At 41.3% G+C, this 22896-nt stretch overlaps 1 protein-coding gene across 3 annotated transcripts in view; it reads right to left on the bottom strand.

The window, feature by feature from the left end:
* Positions 1-22896, bottom strand: part of PCDH11X (protocadherin 11 X-linked) — a 742005-nt gene that overhangs the window by 331944 nt on the left and 387165 nt on the right. For all 3 annotated transcript variants that reach the window (XM_082207174.1, XM_082207173.1, XM_082207175.1), the window contains one exon: positions 2367-2438. In XM_082207174.1, coding sequence (XP_082063300.1) covers positions 2367-2438 — 72 coding nt within the window. Of the gene's footprint in view, positions 1-2366; positions 2439-22896 lie in introns of those variants that run through there.

Genomic DNA, 22896 nt, shown 5'->3' with positions numbered 1-22896 from the left:
AGAAAGAAAGAAAGAAAGAAAGAAAGAGTTTGTGAGGCCTGCCAAAACAGAAAATATAATTAAAATCCAAAAGTTTTGTCAATTTTTCCTCCCATCTCTAAGTTAATATGAAAACATTAATCTGCTCAACTCTGCAACCCTAAAACAATTACGTAAAGACACAAAGCAATATCAAATAACTGTAGCTAATCAAGAATCCTCCTTTTATAACACATTATATAGTCTTCAAGTTAAATGTTGTCCATGAATGTACTCATTCATCATTTTTCTCATCCCTTGAATTGCATGAACATAATTTCTTTTCTGTTGGGTCAAAACCAGTGGACCTTAAGATTTTAAAATGTTCTGCTGATAAGCTTTCAGCCTTTAAGCTGTCATTCTGAAGACTTAAATAGAATTCCATCCCCAGAGTTAATGATCTTCTCATAATTTCCACAGACACTGACTTAATTTGTACATTTCTGTTTGTCAGTGGCCTGTTAGAGACTCAGCACCACTGCAGTTTGCCTTGAATATGGGCCAATTTGCATGACCATGCCCCATGTGACTGGTGGTCCTCCTACACACTCACACACATACTAGTAATAATGTGCATACATTAAAAAAGAACCAGGCTTCTAATAGGCATCTAGTTGGCCAATGTGAAAGGAAAGTTCTAGGCTTGATGGGCCTTGGCCTAGGAGGATGCTTCTTTAAGAGCATCTGCCTAATAATGTTTTGATATCATACCTATACCAGTGTGAACAGGAGAGTTGTGTAGCACCAGCAGACTAGTCTAGCAAAGCTTCAGAGTCTTCCCCCTTTTGATTTGTCAGTCTAACATGCTCTTAGAGGTTAAACTGAATAGGTCCAAATATACAAAGAGATCAAAGTTTGGAGAGAGCTCCATCACCACCACAATTTACTTCACTCCCACCACCACCTACTGCTGCTGATTGCGGCCTTGGCTTTATACCCACCATTGCACATACCCAAATTCTTTGGAGAAAGGAAAAGTTAGATGAGTCATACCAGAGTCCTGTGGTCTCGAGCTGTTTCAACCACAGCTGGCGCCCTAACCCTAAATAGATGTGGAAAAGGGTCTGTTCAAGACACAGACCAAGCAGTTAGTGCAATTTTGTACATATTCCCAAATTGCACCAATACTCCCCCCCCCCCGTGTAGGGTTGGACAAATCTGTCACTTTTGGTTAGTCTCAATTTCTCTCCCTCTCCTTCTCCCTCTCCCTCTCTATTTTTCCAATCTTAATTTCAGTTCTCCACAATTCCACAGCATGTTTTAAAATTTATTTCTAATTTCTCACATGTACCAACTGTTTGGGGACTGCTTTGTCAGGAGGTGAATAAAGGATGCCATTTTCGAATGTTTTTTTCCATAGTTCAACAAAAACACTCACCCTCCAAGCAAATAGAAAACTAGCATGTTGGAAGTGAATTTCCAGTTTTTCTTGCACAAAATGTATTTATCTCTTAGAGCATGCAAACATTTGATTTCCCCACTCTGTGTGCGGAAGTGGTACAAGTCCAGGAATGGTTGTGTCACACGAGATACAGCACGAGTACCTTGCATTCTTGGACACTTACTGTTACTCTGGTCCTCCAGTATAGCCTACTGGTTCTACTGTCTGCCTGAATCTCCCTACACCATGTAGCCAGCATTATGGGCCACCCTTTTAAATGTGTGTCCTAGTATGATTCAGGATGTTTGCAATTTAGCTGGTTGTGACTGCTGCCAGATTAATCTGCAACTGCTGGACAGAGAAATGTCCGCCAAGTTTCTTCTCAAACCTCAAAGTTCAAGTTGCCAAACTAAACTGAATACAGGATACTCAGAACTACTAAGAAGTGAGCACATTCTTATAGTGTGTCTAATAATCCTGTCATTTTTTGAGCAGGATCTAAGAAAATGAGAGGCCTAAAATATATGTATTTTTGAAGTACAGCATTTACCATTGCTTGTTTTCAGAGGCCTATATGCTGTACACAAACCAAAATATTTAAAATCAATATACAGTAATTCTCTGGGGACCTATGGCACTCCATATCTTGTTGGATTACAGCTCCTATTATCCATGATCATTGGCCATGTTGGTTGGGGTTGATGGGAGTTGGGTACATAGTTGTCAACTTTCAGATTTGAAAATAAGGGATCAGCAGCCTCGTCTGTCCCAAGGACAGTCTACAGGATATCTAACAATCCGGGATAGCAGCGGGAAGCGGTGCTGGAATAAGGGAATTTCCCGCAAAAAAAGGGAAGGTTGACAGCTATGGTTGGGTACTCAGCTTCATATGGAGTGCCATGCTTTCTCAATCCTTGCTCTAGGACAACATGAGAAAAGGAGAGATAATGCAAATGCTGTTTCTTACCTGTGGCTGAGTCCACGACTCTAGACTTGTTTCTTTTAATGGTGTTTGGGGTCTTCCAGATTCTTTTGAATGCTTGCAGAAAGAAAGAGAAATATGAACAGTCAGTATTTTTCAGGCCAGCATATAAACATTTGGCATACAGTTGTGCATGTTTGTATGAACATCAGTGAAAGGATTATGGCGTTATAATAATTCACTGTATTTAACTGGTTTTTATAGTTGCTGTAAGTGTGCTGGCTGCTGCCAAAAAAATGACAACAGATACTTCCTTGTAAGTAATGGAGGGGAAGGTTATTATAGCAGACAAGTGGGATCAATTCAGCATCATGGAAAGAGTAGACCACAGTCCCCGCACCCTTACATGACGAAAGGACAGCAACGATAGTTCTGGTCCAGGATCAGCACAAAGGTACAGATTTTCAAGATCCATAACATAGCTTCAAAGACTGCACAGGAGCTGTGAAGTTGTTCCAGTGAGTTTCCCCACCTACCTTGCCAACCTTTTAAGAAGAGGCAGAGAATGCCCAGCAGCTTGTGAGAATTCCTGCCCCTGGGGGAATTCTTGGCCTGAAGGCGGAATTCATCTCTCTTTTCTTGTTGTGCCACTTCTCAGTAACATACACTGCTAGATCCCCCCCTACTGTGCTGCAGAATGTGGCACCTCTGAGATATGCTCAGCCTTCACATTCTCTAACAGTCCCTTCTCCTCCATGGGTAGAAAAGAGGCAGCCTCTGAAAATCTGGGAGATGGGGTGGGGTTCATTGAAAGTACTCTGCCCTTTTGTCTCACCCCCTCCACTTCAGACTCTTCTTCCTCTAGCGCTTCCTTCTCCTGGTCTGGATCATAGTGCCCAGGGGGAATCACAGCAATAAGCTGTTCAAATAACTTTTGTTATGAGGATGCAAAGAAATGTTAACAAATAAGAAAATAAAATGTGCCTTAGCATATCTCTCTATCTTCTGCTATGGGACTAATCCAGGTCAACTGTATTATTTTTTCATGGATGTCTGGAAATAACCTGCCGTGGCTGGACTTGAGCACCCCTTTCCTATGCCTGGGATGAGTCCTGGCATATGGACACTGCCACTGTTATCAGCGCCATGAAGAAGGTAACCACTTATGCAGTGACAAAAAAAGAAGCAATGCATCAAAGCAACAGAGTATGAGGGTAGGCACAGATTTGCATAAAGTGTGCATGTGCTAATTTATATGTTGCACTGCCAAAAGGACAATGAGCATTCACACTTTACATTGTGGGTGCCCTTTGCAGGATCGCACATGGTGCTGCAGTTCCCATGGAGCTTAATGGCAAACAGGGGCTGGTCTGCCTCTCAGTATTATTTGGAGGTTCATGCCCAGCCTCAGTAGTCAAGTTTCATTGCTGGGAGGTGGGGCCAGTCCCATTATATACAGGGGGTGGAGCCAATAGTAGCCAGGCAGTCAGCTCAGGAGATTCACCCACCCTCCCCTCCCTTTGTTTAATGTTTTCTTGTTTGCAGGTTAACTTTTTCTTCCTGCTTAGTGGGCGCTGCTATGGTCTTTGACTGGTTGCTGTCTGGGAAGAAGGACTGGGAATAAATTTTCCTGCATTGGCAGGTTTTGTTTTCCCCGTAGCAATTCATCACAACTTTGGTGGTTTATGGCCTTGGGTGGAATCCTTTAGTCTTTTCTTCCATATAATGGGTGTGTGTGTGTGAAGTGGTGATTCACCCACTGTGGCAGCGATTCCAGGGTCCTTTCTTAAAGGGGTTGTAATATGGGTGTCACTGGTCATAGACTGAAAGGTTGTCAGTGAACTACCCTGCATGTGGGGATTTGGGTGGGGCTGCCTGCTACACATACGTCTCGCAGAACACCCCCATATCCCATTAACCCTGATGTGCCCCAGTTCCCCCGTCTGGGGGGCTGGGAGGGATACACGCCCAAGGCCTAAGCCAAGGTCTTCCTACATTCGGAAGTTTAATAGAGTTGTGGCCTAATTTTAATTCCATAACACATTGTCAGAGTCTTTGCTCCTTTCTAATGATCCCTGGGGGCTGGGGCTGTCGCGGCCTGGTCACACAACGTTTTCCTTTTCTGAATTCAGGTGGACAAATCTTATTCGTAGGATGAAGCGTAAAGAACAAATGCAAAAGAAAAGCAAATAAACTTACACCCCTCTATATTGCCTGGAGAACCCCCTCTATATGGCTCCTAGAGGATTGAAAATCATGAAAATGAGAGCAATATATATGCTGGCAAGTCCTGTCCCCCGTCATGTGGCCTCCTTATTTAAAACCCTCCATAAGTTGAAGGGTGAACTTCTGAAGTCAGGAGTTTCTTTCATTCCTGAAGGCAATATAAAATCCTACTAATGCAGAACTTGCGAAAGCAACAAAATAAATTGGGGACAGAGTGGGTGGACATTCCCTAACACCCTTGCTCTCCCTCATACAATTTTCATCCTGTGTATGATCTGCACACCCAAACAGAGCTCTGGAAGTGACGTTGGATGCATGTGTGGGCATCTTTCCATCTCCTCTTTTTATCGTTTTTACCAAAATCATTTCTCAAAGGTAATTTGGAATGGGATGCAGCATGTTGTGGTCCTACTACAAACCCTGCCCTTGTTCAAAGCTGCTATTAGCTACAGCTCGCTGTGTCTTTCCCATTCCCCAGCTAACAGCAGCTCAGAGATGGGGAGGGAGAGTTAACTATCACCCTGCACTGAGACCCCAATCTAAATCTGGCAATAGATGCATGCATAAATAACAGGGTGGAGATGCATTCATGCATCTCCAGTGTCTAGTTTGGCCTTAAAGTGGTGACCCTGTTTGTATGCAGTCTGGATAAACCTTGTAAGCTTAATTATTAAAACAAGTTTGAATGTGTTTTTCACACAGAGAGAGAGAGAGAGAGAGAGAGAGAGAGAGAGAGAGAGAGAGAGACTTAGGCAATGTGGGTTTTTTTATTACAGGAACTGAAAAAGAGGCAACTTTCTTTAAAGCTGCTTCTTCTTTTTAAAAAGGTGTTTTGTAAAAGATGTGGAATTTAATTGCTCATTGGCCTTTCAACTTTTTTTTTTTTAATCTTACAACTTGGCGGATCTCCTAATTAGAAATAAATAAATGAATTAATGAAAATTCATATGATCTGGATGAATTAAAGTCGCCTTTAAAAAATCCCTTTTGCTGAGGCAGCCCATTCTCCCCTCCCCAGTGAAATTACATCTCATTTTCCAGCCACCTTGCAAAACCAGCTAATGTGCATAATGATTGCTCAACTCTGCCCATAAATGCTATGGCTTTTTATGAGCACAGGGACGGAGGTGCCACTGCAGCCTCCAGAGTATCTTTACTAAATTCTTGTGTGAGTATATTGCACCTGCTTGCCTTGAACCAGCGCCTGAGATGAATGGCAAACACTAGGCTTTGTTTCCTAATGTAGTGAAGCTTCATACTAGATTTTGGTAAACAGCAAATATACCCTCTGACTTCCTGAAGGACATTGACTGAGATTTTTTTCAATAAAGCTAAACAAGTCACAGAGATGAATGTGCATTATATCCATGATCTCTCCCTCCTTCCCTCCCCCTCCCTCTCTCTGATGTATGTGTGTGCGGGGGTGGGGAATCATGTATAATGACCAGATAATGTACAAAATTTAGTCTACACATGCACATTTCCCAAGGCTTGCTGGTGTTTATGTCTATTGACTGGGAAATGTGCACAATTCCTTCTTCATGGGAGGCCTGGTGAATGTGCACAATGGCCATTTCTTATGTCCTTTAACTTCTCTCTCTCTCTCTCTCTCTCTCTCTTATTCAGTGGTGATAAAAAAGCATTCTAGAGGAAAGATCTTAGAGAATTCTGAGAAACTGGATACAGTGGTACCTCGGGTTAAGTACTTAACTCATTCCGGAGGTCCGTTCTTAACCTGAAACTGTACTTAACCTGAAGCACCGCTTTAGTTAATGGGGCCTCCTACTGCTGCTGTGCCACTGGAGCATGATTTCTGTTCTCATCCTGAAGCAAAGTTCTTAACCTGAAGCACTATTTCTGGGTTAGCAGAGTCTGTAACCTGAAGCGTATGTAACCTGAAGCGTATGTAACCCGAGGTACCACTGTACTTCATTAAAGACAGTGTTGTTGGGAACAGGTTTGATATTTTGCTCTTTCTCTGTGTTCCAAATATGGCTACATATTTCTCTGATATGGGGCAAGGCTCTGTATTCACTAGAAAACATGGCACTGTAGGTGCAGAACCAGAATAGAAGGCAGACTTCATGAACCAAGAGAAAAACACTGTTCTAATGGTTACAGCTAATTTCTTCATCAATAAGCATCTTCAAAAACTAATCTATACACACATGATTACAGGAGTGTTCCATTTGACACCATCTTAATAGCCAACAAAGGATTTCCACTGGTGCAAGGATTTCCATTTACAGAATGGAACTTCTTTCTCTTGTTGCAACCGAATGTCCTCCCCCAGGTCTTTTACAGAGCATTGCAGAAACTCCCAGAAAAAAAATGTAGAGGGCATGCAGGAGGTGAGGGGGGAGAGGAGAGGGATCACCAGTCCCTTTGTGCTAGTGGAAGCAGTTAGTTGAATGCCACTGTGGCATTCGTACAGAGCCCCCCGGGTCGTTTCACGGACTATTGACCTGTACACCACTGCTTTATTCTTCTGCTGCCACCAACCAGGTTTCTTCTGGTGAAATACTAAGTCTCAGTCAGGTTGTAAAGTCAACAACGAAGATTAAAGTTTATTGAAGAACAAACAAGTTTTAAATATATCCAGAATGATTTCTCAAATTCGCGTCCTTAACTAGATGTGCCACTATCTCACACTGTCACACTCTTCTCTCTCAGTTCTATCCCTGTCTCTCACTCTGGCTGTCACAACCGCTATGTTTGTCTTTTACTAGCTCTGTCTGACTCTGACTCCCCTATCCCCCAATGGTAAAACCCCTGGACTGAGCCTCAAAACCAGGTAGGCTCCACCTCTGAGCTTTCTCATTGGTCAATCTACATTAACCATTTCCATCCCCCTGTACAAACAAAATCACAAGGAATGGGCAAACGCCACAGCCATCCTATTTGACTTGAAAGAATTGCTCATTTTAGATAGTACCAAATAAATAAATAAATAAATAAATAAATAAATAAATAAATTGAATTGTGAGGATCATTATCTCAGCCTTTACTACTGCATGTTGTTTGTGGAAACACCCACATCTACGTATTCAAACATTTAATTATTTCCACCTGTAACTATTAGTCGGTTCTGAGAAGTTTCGGTGGATGCAGTGCTGAGCTTACTCTACTGTTGTAAGATGGCTGTGGGTGATGATGTGTGTGTGTTTCTTTCCATTACAGTGGTACCTCGGGTTAAGTACTTAATTCATTCCGGAGTTCCGTTCTTAACCCGAAACTGTTCTTAATCTGAAGCACCACTTTAGCTAATGGGGCCTCCTACTGCCACGCCACTGGAGCACAATCTGTTCTCATCCTGAAGCAAAGCTCTTAACCTGAAGCACTATTTCTGAGTTAGCAGAGTCTGTAACTTGAAGCGTATGTAACCCAAGGTACCACTGTATACATTTATCTAGCTATCTAGTTTTGTTCCCATTCTCCTCCCCAGTGTTCACAATTCCCCAGACTCCAGGCATGTTTTACTACTGGCACGTGTCCAATTGTGACTGTATAAAGATTTATGGGCACCAGGTTGGCGACTGGCATCTCCATCAAGCCAGCTGACTCGTGTGCAGAAAAAGATGCGCGTCTTGTACTTTTGCACTGCTGTGCGAATCATGGACCCCTTGCCGGGCATCTTAGTCCTCCATCATCACATCAAGGAAAGTAAGTACAGGATTGAGTGCAGGTATATTTGGCAGTGCTGAAGCTTTTCCACAGGCCATCCAAATGGAACTCAAGACCACAGTTAAAAACCTCTGCCTTAGTCATAGTTAATACCATTTCCATTTCCTCTGTGTGTGTTCCTTCTTCTTGCATACTGGGACAAATGAATTGTTGCAAGAGCAAGCTACAGTCAAGCAATGTAGTTGAGATCATAGAATCAAAGAACTGGAAAGGATGCCAAGAGCCATCTATTCCAACCCCCTGGAAAATAGGCATGCCGTTGTGGCAACCACAACCCAGGTTTAAGGTGTCATTTGCTGCCTAGCTTATATATCTGAATTTCCAACACTGCTCCCCACTGTTGTGCTCTACAAGGATCAAGAAGAAAGAAGCTGCCACCCCTAGGCTGGTTGTAAATAAGAAGGCAGGCAGGTGGAGGCAGATTAGGGTTGGTGGGGCAGTGCCCTTCGCTGCCTGTATCCTTTTGCATTTCTCCTTGAAAATGCACAAGCTTCTAGGTAAGAGATAATCTTCCACTATCTCTTTCTCATTCACACATACTTTTACCCCAGACAAAACCTTCTTCCCCTGGTCTCACAGAACACTGGAAACACCATTCCAGGTCCCTTTGTTTATGCTCCTTTTACTCTCATCCATCTGACATTTAAACTTAATACACAGAAGAAAATTAAATCTATAATGAGATGAAGATGCTATGATTGATTTCAGTTTGAATGTTACATTATGGCATCAGCGGCACAGTTACGGCTCCCAAAGCCCCAATCCCGGCACCAATAAAAAATTTCCCTGGCAACCAGGCATGGTTGTTAGCAGAAATCAGGCTCACATAATGGCATGCTTAACTAAAGCTCAAGTAACTTTTAAAACTATAGTCCTTTGAAATAACCTACAAGTGTAATGGGGAACAGATTCAGCATGGGTGGCTGAAGAGCATTGAAGGGATAGAGCTATCTCCAATAGCTCAAAACACAGAAGCACATTCACACAATATGCCATGTCTCTTGCATCCAGGTTCCAGCTTCACTCTGAAGAGGAGTCAAAATCAGGGATCGTAATGAGGTATAAGTGACTACCTGAGACTAGCCAGATGCATGATCCAGGGTGCCCAAGCCCTAGCTGCAGACAAATCCCATCAGGAATGTGACATCAAAGGAGAGGTCTTGTCCATTTGGAAACGATTTATTTCAAATATAGATTAAGTATGAGCATGTTCATGATGTCAACTTAATGAATCCTTTCATAAAGATTAATTGCTGATATTCTCTCTCTCTCTCTCTCTCTCTCTCTCTCTCTCTCTGTGTGTGTGTGTGTACCATAAACACACTCTAATGGTGGACCTTCCACAATACCTCTTTAGACTGGTGAATATTGCAAGAGGAGCAGTCATGTTGGTTCAACACTCCCACTCCAATAACAGCTATAAAAATAAGCTTGGCATCAGTACTGAAGCTAACAGTTATCATGACATCCTAAATGCCATTTATTTCGCCTGTTAAGGAGGTGTGAAACTCATCACCACAAGCAGGATACAACTTAGTTCAACCAAGGCAGCATAGATTTGCCAGCCTCTTCACCATCCAAAATTGCTCTGCCAAGCATCATCTATCTTTTTTTGTTTGTTTTGTTCTGAAATGCACTTATTGTTCCCTCTCAATCAGCCAATTTAAATGACCTCATAAAACATGAATTGGGATTCCTGTCTGCCCACTGTCACTACTCGGATGGTGGGGAGAAGGTTGTGTTATTTGTTAAGAATAAATGCTTTAGAAGACAAAATGGTAATCAATTTATTTACACGGAAAAGCTTTAGAGGCTTAAGCCAACTGCCTTGGGGATGCTTTTGACTAAAGAAATTTGCTTACAGTACTCATGTGCCACACATCTGCACAAAAGCATCCTTCACCATCTTTCATCTCCTTTTTTAAGCTACTACACACCTTTCCTGAAAAGTGTGCATTGGATTACATAAAGTCACTCTCAGTCATTGTTGATATTTTAGGGAAACATAAAGGGATAGAAATATGGCTGGTATGATAAGCTGATATACAGAGTTATAAGGCTACCCTAATTTATTTATTTCAATATTTCTACTCCACCATTTTGGAGGATGGAACATCCCAGAGGCTCCAATAGTAACAATAATTTTTTTAAAAATAAATTTGTTTCTAAAAGAAACAAACCATTAATCAGGAAGCCACATACAAGTAAAAAATAACCTCAAATATTCCAGACACACATTACACCACACAATTAGACACGCAAGTCCAAAAACCTGATGAAAAAGCCACTTATTCACAAGTACCCTAAAGAAATCAGCAAAACTGTGGGAAGGTCCTTCCAAGGGCAAAGTTAAGGTGCCATGACTAAGAAGGCTCTGCCTCATAAGCCTGTAAATCAAATTTCTGACAGCAGGGGGAGAAAGAGCAAGAGTAATTCCATGCTAATTCCATGGGAAAGTTGGTGTGTGAAGAGGTGAGAGATAAAGGATCTAGGAATACCCATGGGTGTGAGATATAGGAAGACCTTTTCCTCGTGAACGTTTTGTCTGAGTCATTTGCCACCACAAGCAGAAGTGGCAAAATCACTACAAGCCATCTCAGTGTGAGAAAGGAAGGAAAAACATTAAGGTTGCTGCTGAATGTTGCCTAAAGTGAAGTGCTAAAATTGATTTACAGGTCTATAATTTGAAAAGAAAAAAAAGAAAAAAAATCTGAGAAATGTCTAGGAATACAACATGATTAGGGTTATATCGTAAACCAGCCTGTGATCGTCAGATGAAGTGTGGTATAGAAATTTAATTAAAAAAAAGTTAAACAAAATGAATGTTAGAACCCTGGACAAAACTGCTAGCCAGTAAAACTAATGCAATAAACCCCATGTCTGACTGCAGTCGCACAAATAGCTTTGGCCAGGAAAAGCACAGGATATATTGAAATTACCTTTTCCTTATGGCAACAAGGAAAATACCGGTAACTTAGAAGCCTAGCAAGCTTGCAGCAGGATCTTCAAGAGGTTCTAACGACCCCATTATTGAAACAGGATCTATTCAGATTTCAGGAGGAGAAGTCATGTCTTTGTGGCACTTTATTCAGTTACCTGCTAATATGGTATGAATTCAGGGTTTGGGAGGGAGGAGGGATAGCTAGGGAGGGGGGAAGGAAGGGGAGAGGAGAGGAATGAGTAACATGATAAGGAAAGCTCAAAAAAGGTTTAACGAAACCTGCCACGAGATTTGGCAGATGGTTCTGCAGCAGATTGTCAAACTTTAAACTAATCTTCATTTAAGAGTTTTAAGGGTTGTATCTAAAGCCTTTTGCTCTTTTGCCGGGTTGATTCTAGTAAATTATAGATCAGACTTTTCTGAAAACTGCTTCCATGAACAGAGGCTTCTTAAATCTCAGCTAAACTGAGCAAGAAGATTACACGTTATTATGATGGGGCCCAGCGGGGTGGTTTTACCCCCCTATTCTCCCCCTTTTCTCTTTCTGCAGCAAACATAATGATGTTGAGAAGGATAAAGCGATCATTTTGCACAAGGAGGTCATCCAGACAAGAACAATGCCTTTCAACTCAGAGTGCTGGCAAATCCCTCTGTTGGTGAATATTCATGCAGCAAATTCTGATTCTTAATGGCTCCATAAAACCCAGCCGTTTCTAAGCAGAGAAACCCAATCCGTGTTCCGAGACCAGATGATTATTACTTCTCATTGGTGGAAGTCACCGGGGAGAAAGTGATGCCGAAACATTCTATTTCATGTGTAATTTTTAGCTTAATTGCATCCCACCATTTTTTTCCTTAAGTTGAGAAAAAGGATTTTCTCTCCCGAATCCCGAGTGAAATGTTAGATACTGTACGTGGTATTAAAAATTAAAATCATCACTAATCTTGAAAGGCACATTTATTCTCTCTCTCTCTCTCTTTACTATAAATCAGAATGACGGAAGAAGAAAGAAGTCTCGGTGAAATTTCTCAACAGCTTGATTCTGTGATGTGCTGGCCAAGGGAAAAATGTGGATGGAGTTAAATGGAAGGGCTCTGGCACTGGTGCAATCAGAGCAGAGATGCTTAAGGCATTAAATCTTTGGAAATTCTGAAATGAAATGGCCTGATCCCACACTGCTCAGATGAATGTGCAGATTAGAGCTAAGCTATCTGCCAGAATTTTTGCACTTATTTGAATGCTGTGCTACAGTTCTTGGTAGTTTAAATATACCAATATTGCACATTAAAAACAATATTTTCAGAAAAACAGACATTTGTAAATGTATCTTGAGACAATAAAGACAATTAATATTTTTGAGGGAGGGGTGGAAAATGCAGATGATGGCAAAAATGGTAAATATCTATTGGCAAAGACCTTCAGAACTAATATGGGCAAGAAATGGACAGAAGTCTTCATACTGGACCCTGAATGAGTCAGTTGTAGCCAAAGCAATGTGCTGAATGAGCTGAATGATCATTGCAAAGAGAGCAAACACTCATCACAATCTTGTTAATTTGGTAAAGGACAAAGCTCAGTGGAAGAGAATCTGTGGTCCAAGGTTCAGCTGTCAACTTCTCCAATTAGGGCTGAGAGTGACTCCCACCCAAAACTATAGAGAGTTATTGCCAGTCCATGTAAGAGGGCTTCCTGTGTTCAAAATATGACCAGGAATCCCATATAAAACTAGTTCCTGTTTGCCAAGACATCTGTTGGCTAAAATACACTGTTATGGACAATGCTGGTATCACTGGTACCGCAGGTTACATACGCTTCAGGTTACAGACTCCGCTAACCTTAAAATAGTGCTTCAGGTTATGAAGAAGAAGAAGAAGAAGAAGAAGAAGAAGAAGAAGAAGAAGAAGAAGAAGAGTTTGGATTTGATATCCCGCCTTTCACTCCCCTTCAGGAGTCTCAAAGCGGCTAACATTCTCCTTTCCCTTCCTCCCTCACAACAAACACTCTGTGAGGTGAGTGGGGCTGAGAGACTTCACAGAAGTGTGACTGGCCCAAGGTCACCCAGCAGCTGCAGGTGGAGGAGCGGAGACACGAACCCGGTTTCCCAGATTACGTGACTACCGCTCTTAACCACTACACCACACTGGCTCCTTATGAACTTTGCTTCAGGATGAGAACAGAAATCGTGCTCTGGCAGTGCAGCAGCAGCAGGAGGCCCCATTAGCTAAAGTGGCACCTCAGGTTAAGAACAGTTTCAGGTTAAGTACGGACCTCTGGAACGAATTAAGTACTTAACCCGTGGTACCGCTGTAATGTGATTGTTTTTAGCTGTTTTTAGAATGTTTTTAATGATATTGTTACTGATGATTTGCCATCCCTGCTTGCTTTGGGAGGACAGGTAGAATATAAGTTGATCAACAAACAAACAAACAAAGAAACAACATAACTCTCCCAACCTTACCCTTCAAACTATCTTTATGTCACTATATCCCCACCCATCAGCTTAACTCTAACCAACTCTTACCAGCCTCAACCCTGCAGAAAGGCTCCTGCTCCTTAAAGCACTCTGCCACTCTTGTTCACTTCCTCTTTTACTTGGGGTTTTCCTTCCAGAATTTCTGTGAGCTTCCCTTGCTGTTTAAAATTTAAGATGACTGTCTCACACATTCAGTTATATTCATCACAATTTGGACATAGGGGAGGAAAGCTGTCCTTAATGGCCCAAGGTGCAAACTTCTCCAAAAATCTGAAATTCAAATTCTTAGGGGAGAAACAATGAATAATATCTGATTTCTTTACTTTCCATGATCAGAAGTGTTTTTTTAGCATGAGCAATTACTTGGCCAAACAAGCAAAGCAAAACTTTCAACTATCCTACTGCCAAATTAAGAATGTTTGGGAATTCCAACTGAAATGGAAATGGGATCAGAAATTGTTGATGTTCACTTTTTCATTCATTGTCTGAAATTGGACTCAATCCAGTGAATGCTATTGATATTCACTGCTGTTTGCTGTCCACAAATTGTATGTAACCAATGATTCTCCCACTCAATATTTGCACTGTGTTTCCTTTGCAATGAATGGTGTGGAGTAATAATGCCATTAAGAACATAATTAAGAACATAATATTCCTCCACAGTAGGCAGCAAGGTGAATAACATAGTTTCTTCAGAAGCTGAGCTGCAGTGGAACCGAAACAGTACTGCATACAACAAATATGGCTCAGAATGTAAATCAATGCCTTCTTACACCCCTAATCCCAATTGGCAACATAGGTCCTTGTTGGTAGTGTCTGTGTGTTTTAATTACTGCTTACTAATTTTTAACTTTGCAGTATCTAGATCTATTCCAGTGGATGAGCCAGATTGAGCCAAACACTTCGCACCTCCCCTTAAATGATGGCCTGCTCTGGCATAAAACAGTATATAAAAATAACAATGATGATGACTCTGGGTGGGGGATGAGGAAGGAAACCTGTAAAGTTTGACATTGCATATATTTCCTACCTCCTAATGTTGGCTGTGTCACAGCACAGAGATGAAATGAAAGTATATTGAGCATGGGGTTGTCAGAGGTGCTTTTAGTACAAACTCCCAGGTTTATTTCCAATTATATACTGGTTTTTACTTAGCCTCAGCCTTCTTTTGTCTTGTTCTTATGCTTTCTTTGTCCATGTCCCCCTCCTTCCCCAAAAGCCCATAGGTCTACTGGTGTGACCCACCTGCTAGTAACCCACCAACAGAATCAAGGTGGTGATTGACCCAAAGTATTAAAAACTAAAGTAGGAACAGGATTTTTTTTTCAGGACTGAATATAGGGTGCTGTGTGATCAGACAGGTGAAGCCTGATTCACCTGTCAGATTCAAAAGGTGAAGCCAATCCTCCTTCTTTTGGGGTATAAAGGTAAAAATGAAAGTAAAGTAAATTTATACTTTAACACACTAGCAACTTTCTTTTCAACACAGACTTTCCCATGAAAATGTTTATATTTTAAAAGTACTTTACCATGGCAGCACAAGCTAAGGTATTATTTTCCTCAGGAAAAAGAAAATACAAGTGGAAAACAAAAGCACAATATTTATCCCCCCACCAGAGCTGAACCTGAGCAGAATAAATGTTGCAAATGTATATGATTCCATCTTACAATTTCAGATGGAACTGTCAGAGGAAATTGTCTTTCTCAGCCATTGACACAAATGGGGTAGAAGAAGAATAGACTCGCAAATGTCTGTTAAATTTTGCAGTTGCTATCCATTGGGCATCACACGAACACTAGGCCTTCTGAAGCAGTCTAAAGCATGATACATACTGTTTATTGAACCAGCTAAATTATGAGTCCAGTTGTGGATATTGACTGTGAATTATTGTGCAAACAAGCCCATTTCAAAGGAAATATTACAAGTCCTTTTAGTATTATCTGAAAACAAAAATAGTCTCTCAGACTATTTGTGTACATGAAGTAACAAATGCCAGCATAGCAAAGCAAACATTTCTTGAAAACTTTGGGAATGGAATCTTTTTGACTGCTCTGAGCTGTCCAAATGCTTCCCCATCCCTTTTTTTGCCATCAAAGAAAACCTGTAGTGCTGAGAGATAAGTTAGGATGAGAATCAAAGACGGGCCCTTAACTACTCAGTAAGTTTTACAGCTGAGAAGGAATTTGAGCTTGGGTCTTTCAAACCACTATCCACAATACAGAGCCCCAACTGCCTTGAAATACAATACAATACAATACCAAACAAAAAAACAAAAAACCCCACCTTATTAGATTCGTATCTTATCCTTTCTCTAGGTTGTAAACATGTATTTACTCATTTAATCCTTCGTTTCCATACCTTGTCTCTCCATGCCTTGTCTCTCAAATCCCATGTCTATGACTAAGGACAGATGGATCTGTTTATTTCCATTCCATGCAAATGCTGAAGCTTAAGTTTCTGTATTAATCTATGATGTTGATGATACAATAGTTTTTTAAAAAAAAATCTTCACAAATATTGTATTTCAATGTGTATCATCACAAGATACAATTAGTTATGTAAGCTATCTCAGTATGTGCAGTCCTAAATGCATTTTATCTTATCCTAAACGAAACACAAATAAACAACTGGAATGTTTTTTTTTCTATTTTGATACTTATTCTGGTACATTTTTGAGTTGTAAAATGTACCACAAATTTTGCCAAAGTACAGAAGCTGAAGGGTACGCGTACATTAGTCAAAGTGGTGCAGATCAAGTCAGTTCACACTGAAATTCACAGGAATTGAAATCCCTAAGCATTCCTATGCCTGCCAATGCTTCAGGGATTTCTTCCTTGAAGCACCCTATGCCCACCCAGTTTCTGCCTCTATTACTGCTCTCGCCCATCTTCATTACACATAGGCTATACAGCAGATCCTTGCCACTATATTTGCATCCTCTATGAAGCTTACCACAATGCTAAGCAGAGCAGCAATGGTGTTTATGGCAAGATCCAAATACAGGGAGTTCTGAGATTTTCTCATTTCAAGAATAAGGCAGAGGCCCTCCCATTTCCCCCCATTGGATTATGTACAATACTGCCCTTATTGGGGATTTGCCTGAAGGTACAATCTGCTCCTAATATGTTTGGAAATTACTGTTCCATTATAGTCACACCAATATGCAATCAAATAGAAATTATAGGGGAGGCAAAGTGATTTGTCTTCTTAATGAGAGTCACCTTGCTGATTCCTCCAGTGCTTTCAGCAATCATTAGCTGCGCTGGTGAAATAAACAAGAGGCAGTTGCTTCTTGGGTGGTAGCAGCAATCCACAGTGAGACCAGATGGGCAGCTCCCCCAAATGACTAATGCTATTTAGAGCACTAAACATTTTTCTTTTACTGTCTTGGCTTCCCATAGCAGTGGTCCCCAATTCTTGACAATGTAGCCAACCTCATGCACGACAGTGAAAATGCGACCAAACCTTGCCTTGGAAAAACAACAACACCAGGAGGATTAGGCCCTTTCTGGCAGAGAAGATTAAGACTCCTGCTGCTTCTAAATGGGCTTGATATATTGTTACTACCTACTGAAAAAGGATCCCGTGAGATCCATCAGTGACTCTTTAGTTTGTAAGCATTCAGCAAGCCTGATGTTATTTGGAAAACTGTGAGCTGGCCAGACATTTTGCAGTAGTGAAGGCAATAAGGATACCCACGGGTAAGAAAAATGGGGAGAGGTGATAGCTCCAGGTATCCACTGACCTTGCTTTGCATGGAACAGATGTGGATTGTGGGCAACATCTTTCCAAAACTTATCAATTAAAGGTACAAATAGGAATGGGAGGCAGCACTAAGAGTCTCCACGTTGCAGCCTTATTGAAAATTGAATGAAAAATGATAAGGAACTCTGTGTTTGTGCCAGTTTGGTTTCAATTTCATGTGAATCTATGCAATCCGAACTTCTGAAAACAATATGTTAACTAAAATGCAGCTATCCTTCAAAATCTGCATGTATCTGAATTTTGTAATGCAGTTCTCCAACCACATAATGAGTAACAATGTGCATATTATCTGACAGTCTGCATTAAATGCATCCATTGGTAAGAATAACATGCAAAAATTCATTGCATTGGGGGGAAGTGCTTGTAAAGATATGTATAGTAGGTGAAAGTGCATTCAAAAACTGAAATTAACAATTTCTGCATCCCTAAATATAATTCAGAGATGGAAGTGATTTGCTTTAAAGCAATGTGGCATATTTGATTCAGGGTAAGGGTGGCCAGGTGGGGAGGAACCCATAGCCGTCCACTGGCCATGTATTTTGGTGTGGTGCAAGTACAATAACAAAGCCAATTTGATAGGGCTGCTATACTTCCAAAGGCAGAACTGACGTCCAGGGGAATTTCCAAAAGGTGGCTCTTTGTCCTGGTTTTTACTTTTTGAAATATGGCAACTCTACAATTTGATGATCCTGACAATACTGTGCTAACCTCCCAGTCACATAACAATGTAGCTTTCAGGAGGTTGTGTGAATGGCACTGTCTCTCCTCATGATCTGCACATGATTCAGGAAGATGCACTGCACACAAGTCCCAGTAGAGTCCTTGTTGGTGGAAGTTCAACCACACATAGTGTCAGAAGTTGAGGCCATGTTCAGCACTCACAGCAAAGTTGTCCCCTTATGTTGCACAGAAGTGAATGCCAGCCAGTTGTAAAAAAAGGGGGTGAGTAAATTGGAAACAGACCAGAAGAATGAGTGGGTATATGGGGGCCAAGGTTGCACTGGAAATGACTGTAGAATGTGTTTTCTGCTGTATGAGGCTGGAAGTCAATCTGAGTATATGAGTGGATTTGCAAGTGCCTCTGACTTTTCTCTTATAGAATCATAGAATTCTAGAGTTGGAAGAAACCCTCAGGATCATTCAGTCCAACCACCTGCAGTGCAGGAATATGCAGCTGTCCAATACGGGGATTGAACTTGGTATAGGAAAATATTAGTTTCAGACTCCATTATTGTCTGAAACAAGACAGGTGGTTGAAACCATGTGGCTGGAGGAGAGCAGCTCAGTGCTCCACACTAACAGAATTCACATGTAGACTGAGAGCACAAAAGGCTTGGTTTACCCATTTCCTCCCAAGGTGAGGGGAAGTGACATACTGTAGGCTAAGCCTGGCAGGACAGATTACTCTATGGCATTAACCCCTTACTGCATTAAATCCAAGCACACTGGTCATATGAGGCTGGTTGCCATACACCAGGGATGTCCAACATGATCATGATCTACTGGTAGATCGCGGGGGGGGGGGGGGCTGTATGTAAAAAAAAATCATGATCTACATGCAGAAAGTGCAAAGTACATAACAAACCAAACCTCTGAATGAGTCACACACTGTGATGCCAGAATGACTATTTTTACACATTACATTTTCTTAAATAGAGTAAATTTTATTTTATGATCATTTTGCTAAGGTGTGCTCTTGTTATTCTATCCTATTTCTTCATTGTATGACAACCATTGGTTTGCACAAAATCACAGGTTTGATTGGATTATAGCAATTCCTCTTTGGAGAGGTCGTACTTTTGCAGCTTCAATTTACATCTGAATGGTGGGATTTTTTTTTAAGGAACACATGGTAGAATATGCACTCTACATTCTTTAGTGTACACTGCAAATCTCCCAGACAATAGGAGCCCAATTTTACCTTGGGGAGCTATATTTTATTGTCCTTAACATCATGATTAAGCTGGTCTTACCTTTGAGTGATTCTGCCATTTGTTACTGGTTTGCTTGCATTGACTGACAAGGAACTCTTTTCTGAGATGATGTACACTGCTCTCCCTTCAAAACTTTCCTGGATTTTCATCAAAACTTAAAGTACAACCTCAGTCTATCACTTAGTCTGTGCAGTATCGAATTCCCATGACATCTATTCTTTCTACCACCACACATGATTTCTAATTCTCGCCCTGTTCGTTTCTGGGGAGAAGATGAAATTCAGAAACAACAGAAATGATGGCTTGTTCTTACATTACACGTGGGAAATCTAAGTGTAAGGATTCTCAAAAGACCAACTGATCATACAGAAATGTCCAAGAACTTTTTGAAAAAATAAATTGAAGGAAGACTCAAGTTTTCCATTATAATAATTACATATAAGTTTCTGAAGTTTGCCCATTACTAGCAGTCTCTCTTTCACTTTAGTAAACAGATTTGCCTGATTTGGGTTACAGATACACAGCTGTGCATACAAAGAACATTAGAAGACTCCTGCTCTATCAGGTCATAGTAACAAAAGAATACAGGAAGCTACCTTAAACCAAAATCAGGGCAGTGGCCTGTCTAGTTCAATATTGTCCACAGTGATTTCAGAAAGGGGTTATTCTTTCAGCTATGCTTTGAGATGCTAGAAACTGTCTTTCTACCTTCAAAGCAGATGCTGTATCACTGATCTATGCTCCTTCCCCCTATGTGTTTCTATGTCTATAGTTATATCTATTTGACTATAAAAAATATATCTCAGTTAAAAATATTTCTAAAAGATGCCTTCTTCTGTGCACAATAAGCTTGGGAGATATTTGCCCGGCAGCAGTATAGCCCAAGGTTTTGCCCAGTATCTTGTTTGCATGGTGGGCTCATGCCCTTGCAGAGGAGAGGGGGAAAGCCTATATAAGGCTGCTTCCTATGGAGCTCAGGGCCATTTTGCCTTGAGAGCTGCAGAAGGACACAACATCATGGGGGGGGGGGTTCTGACAGTAAGTTCTGTTCGACAGTTGAACACTCTCCCTCAGGAGGTTGTGGACTCTCCTTCTTTGAGGATTTTAAAGCAGAGGTTGGATGGTCATCTGTCATGGATGCTTTTGCTGAGATTCCTGCATTGCAGAGGGCTGGACTGGATGAACCTGGGGGGTCCCTTACAACTCATGATTCTATTATCATTCCTTGATATGTTACCCCCCCATTGCAATTGTCTAACCCTGTTGTGGTCCTATTGTTCCTGGGGTTTTTTACTGGATACCAGTTAGGGGAAGCACCATGGCAATTCTTCCGGCTCCCTTTTCAAGGGTGCCATTCAAAAGTAATTTGAAATAAATGAAATAAATTAATAACTTAACAAATAAATAATTCACCTATTTAGGGCACTGGGTGAGAGGGCATAAAACGCTTTATCAGGCTGGTCTCCCCCTCTTTCCTCAGCCATGTGGTTTCCTTCCTCCTTTCTTTCTTTCTTTCTTTCTTTCTTTCTTTCTTTCTTTCTTTCTTTCTTCCATTGAATGTGTGTGTGGCAGCTTTTAATGATGTAAAATGGCCAATAAACATTCATTTCTCATGCGAACCTTGTGACCCTGGAAGATATTGCAGCCTTACAAAGTAAGAAGTTAAAATCTTGTGTGTGTGCAACAGTGCCAGCTGATGGTTTTGTGTGGGTACTGCAGCTTTGCAGTGTATAGATTTAAGAGTGTGTGTGTGTGTGTGTGTGTGTGTGTGTGTGGCCTGGGCAGTTTTGAGGTGAGGTCCACTGGCCTGCTAGCATTATGCACCCTTGTTGGTTGATGTACTAAATGAGTAAGTACCTAGCTAAATAAATAAATAAATAAATAAATAAATGTAAAGGAATTCAATGAATAAATAAATACACAATTTCTGGCAACTGATTATGTTATATTCTGTCATTGATAATTACAATTAAAATCTGAATTAATTGACATATATAATAAAAGGAGTAAATTTTACTATTGCAATAAATTGCAATAAATTATGGGACACATGCTGGATGGGCTTCAAGCACAAGTATCTACCCCTGAGCGATACCGGCGGAAGGTCCAGGGTTCAACACGCTGGGGTGTTGTGGCAATGTACCCTAGGGGGTGGACGGATGGTCTTGTTGGAGTGTAGACAATATTACCTTGAGAAGTAGAAGAAGAAGAGTTTGGATTTGATATCCTGCCTTTCACTGCCCTTCAGGAGTCTCAAAGCGGCTAACATTCTCCTTTCCCTTCCTCCCCCACAACAAACACTAGGTGAGGTGAGTGGGGCTGAGAGACTTCACAGAAGTGTGACTGGCCCAAGGTCACCCAGCAGCTGCATCTGGAGGAGCGGAGACACGAACCCAGTTTCCCAGATTACGTGACTACCACTCTTAACCACTACACCACACTGGCTCTCACCAGTTGTTTAACAGGCATGATTGAATTATGTGGGTGAGTGGAAATAAAGTGGTACCTCAGCTTAAGAACTTAATTCGTTCCAGAGGTCCGTTCTTAACCTGAAACTGTTCTTAATCTGAGGTACCACCTTACCTAATGGGGCCTCCCACTGCTGCCACATCACTGCCAGCGATTTCTGTTCTCATCCTGAAGCAAAGTTCTTAACCCAAGGTACTATTCCTGGGTTAGTGGAGTCTGTAACTGAAGCGTCTGTAACCTGAAGCGTCTGTAACCCGAGGTACCACTGTATAGGAACAGGGGCAAAATTGTCACTGCCTTTGGCCTGATTGCATGTTCCACCAACTGAATTGTTGGTGTTGCTGGATGATTTGATGATGATGATGATGATAGTGGGACACTGAGTATAGACCCTGAAGTGGAAGCTAGAAAAGCCCATCTGATGGGGCAGTCTGGTGTTCTTTGTTGGTTTGTGTGGCATTGTTTTCTAACATCAGTACCTCCTTAAGTTCTCTCAACAGGTATGACCTTTTTACATCCCTAGCCAATGGCCTGATCCAGGATGAGGAAGATTCATCTGTTCACTCTCTGGTAAGTGTGTGGTGTCCCCCTCATGCAATTCATACAGCTGTTTCATGCTTAAAAACTTTCCCTGAACAAAAGGGGGGAGATACTGGCTGTGGTCATCAAATGCTAATGGAACAATTTCAACACACAAACACACACCATTAAAAATGCTTCACAGAATGCCAGATATCTGATGCACTCTTAAGCATTTACCAGAATGAAGGGCTTACAACAATCCAAGACTTGCTGTGAGATGTCTCATATATTAAAGCTACAAATAAAAACATTTTCAGTAGTACTGCTCCAACAAGAATCTTGGTGTTTTCTAGGCATCTAGTTCATTAGCCACTGTTTGATTTACAGATGCACACTGCTTTGAGTTCGTAATGAAGTGAGGTTTACAGCTCAATACTGAGAGACAATATTCTGGGCTGCTTTTGGAATCAGTGGTGGCATGACAGCTGCAATGAAACTTTATGTGGAGATAGACATGGTTTGTTAGATGTCCGGTGTGTGCAAGGGTTATATGGCTGTG

This window comes from Podarcis vaucheri (genome assembly GCF_965113315.1).
Source record: "Podarcis vaucheri genome assembly, chromosome: Z".
NCBI lineage: Eukaryota > Metazoa > Chordata > Lepidosauria > Squamata > Lacertidae > Podarcis > Podarcis vaucheri.
The sequence above is the reverse complement of the archived record's forward strand: the minus strand, read 5'-3'. Positions and strand labels throughout refer to the sequence as shown.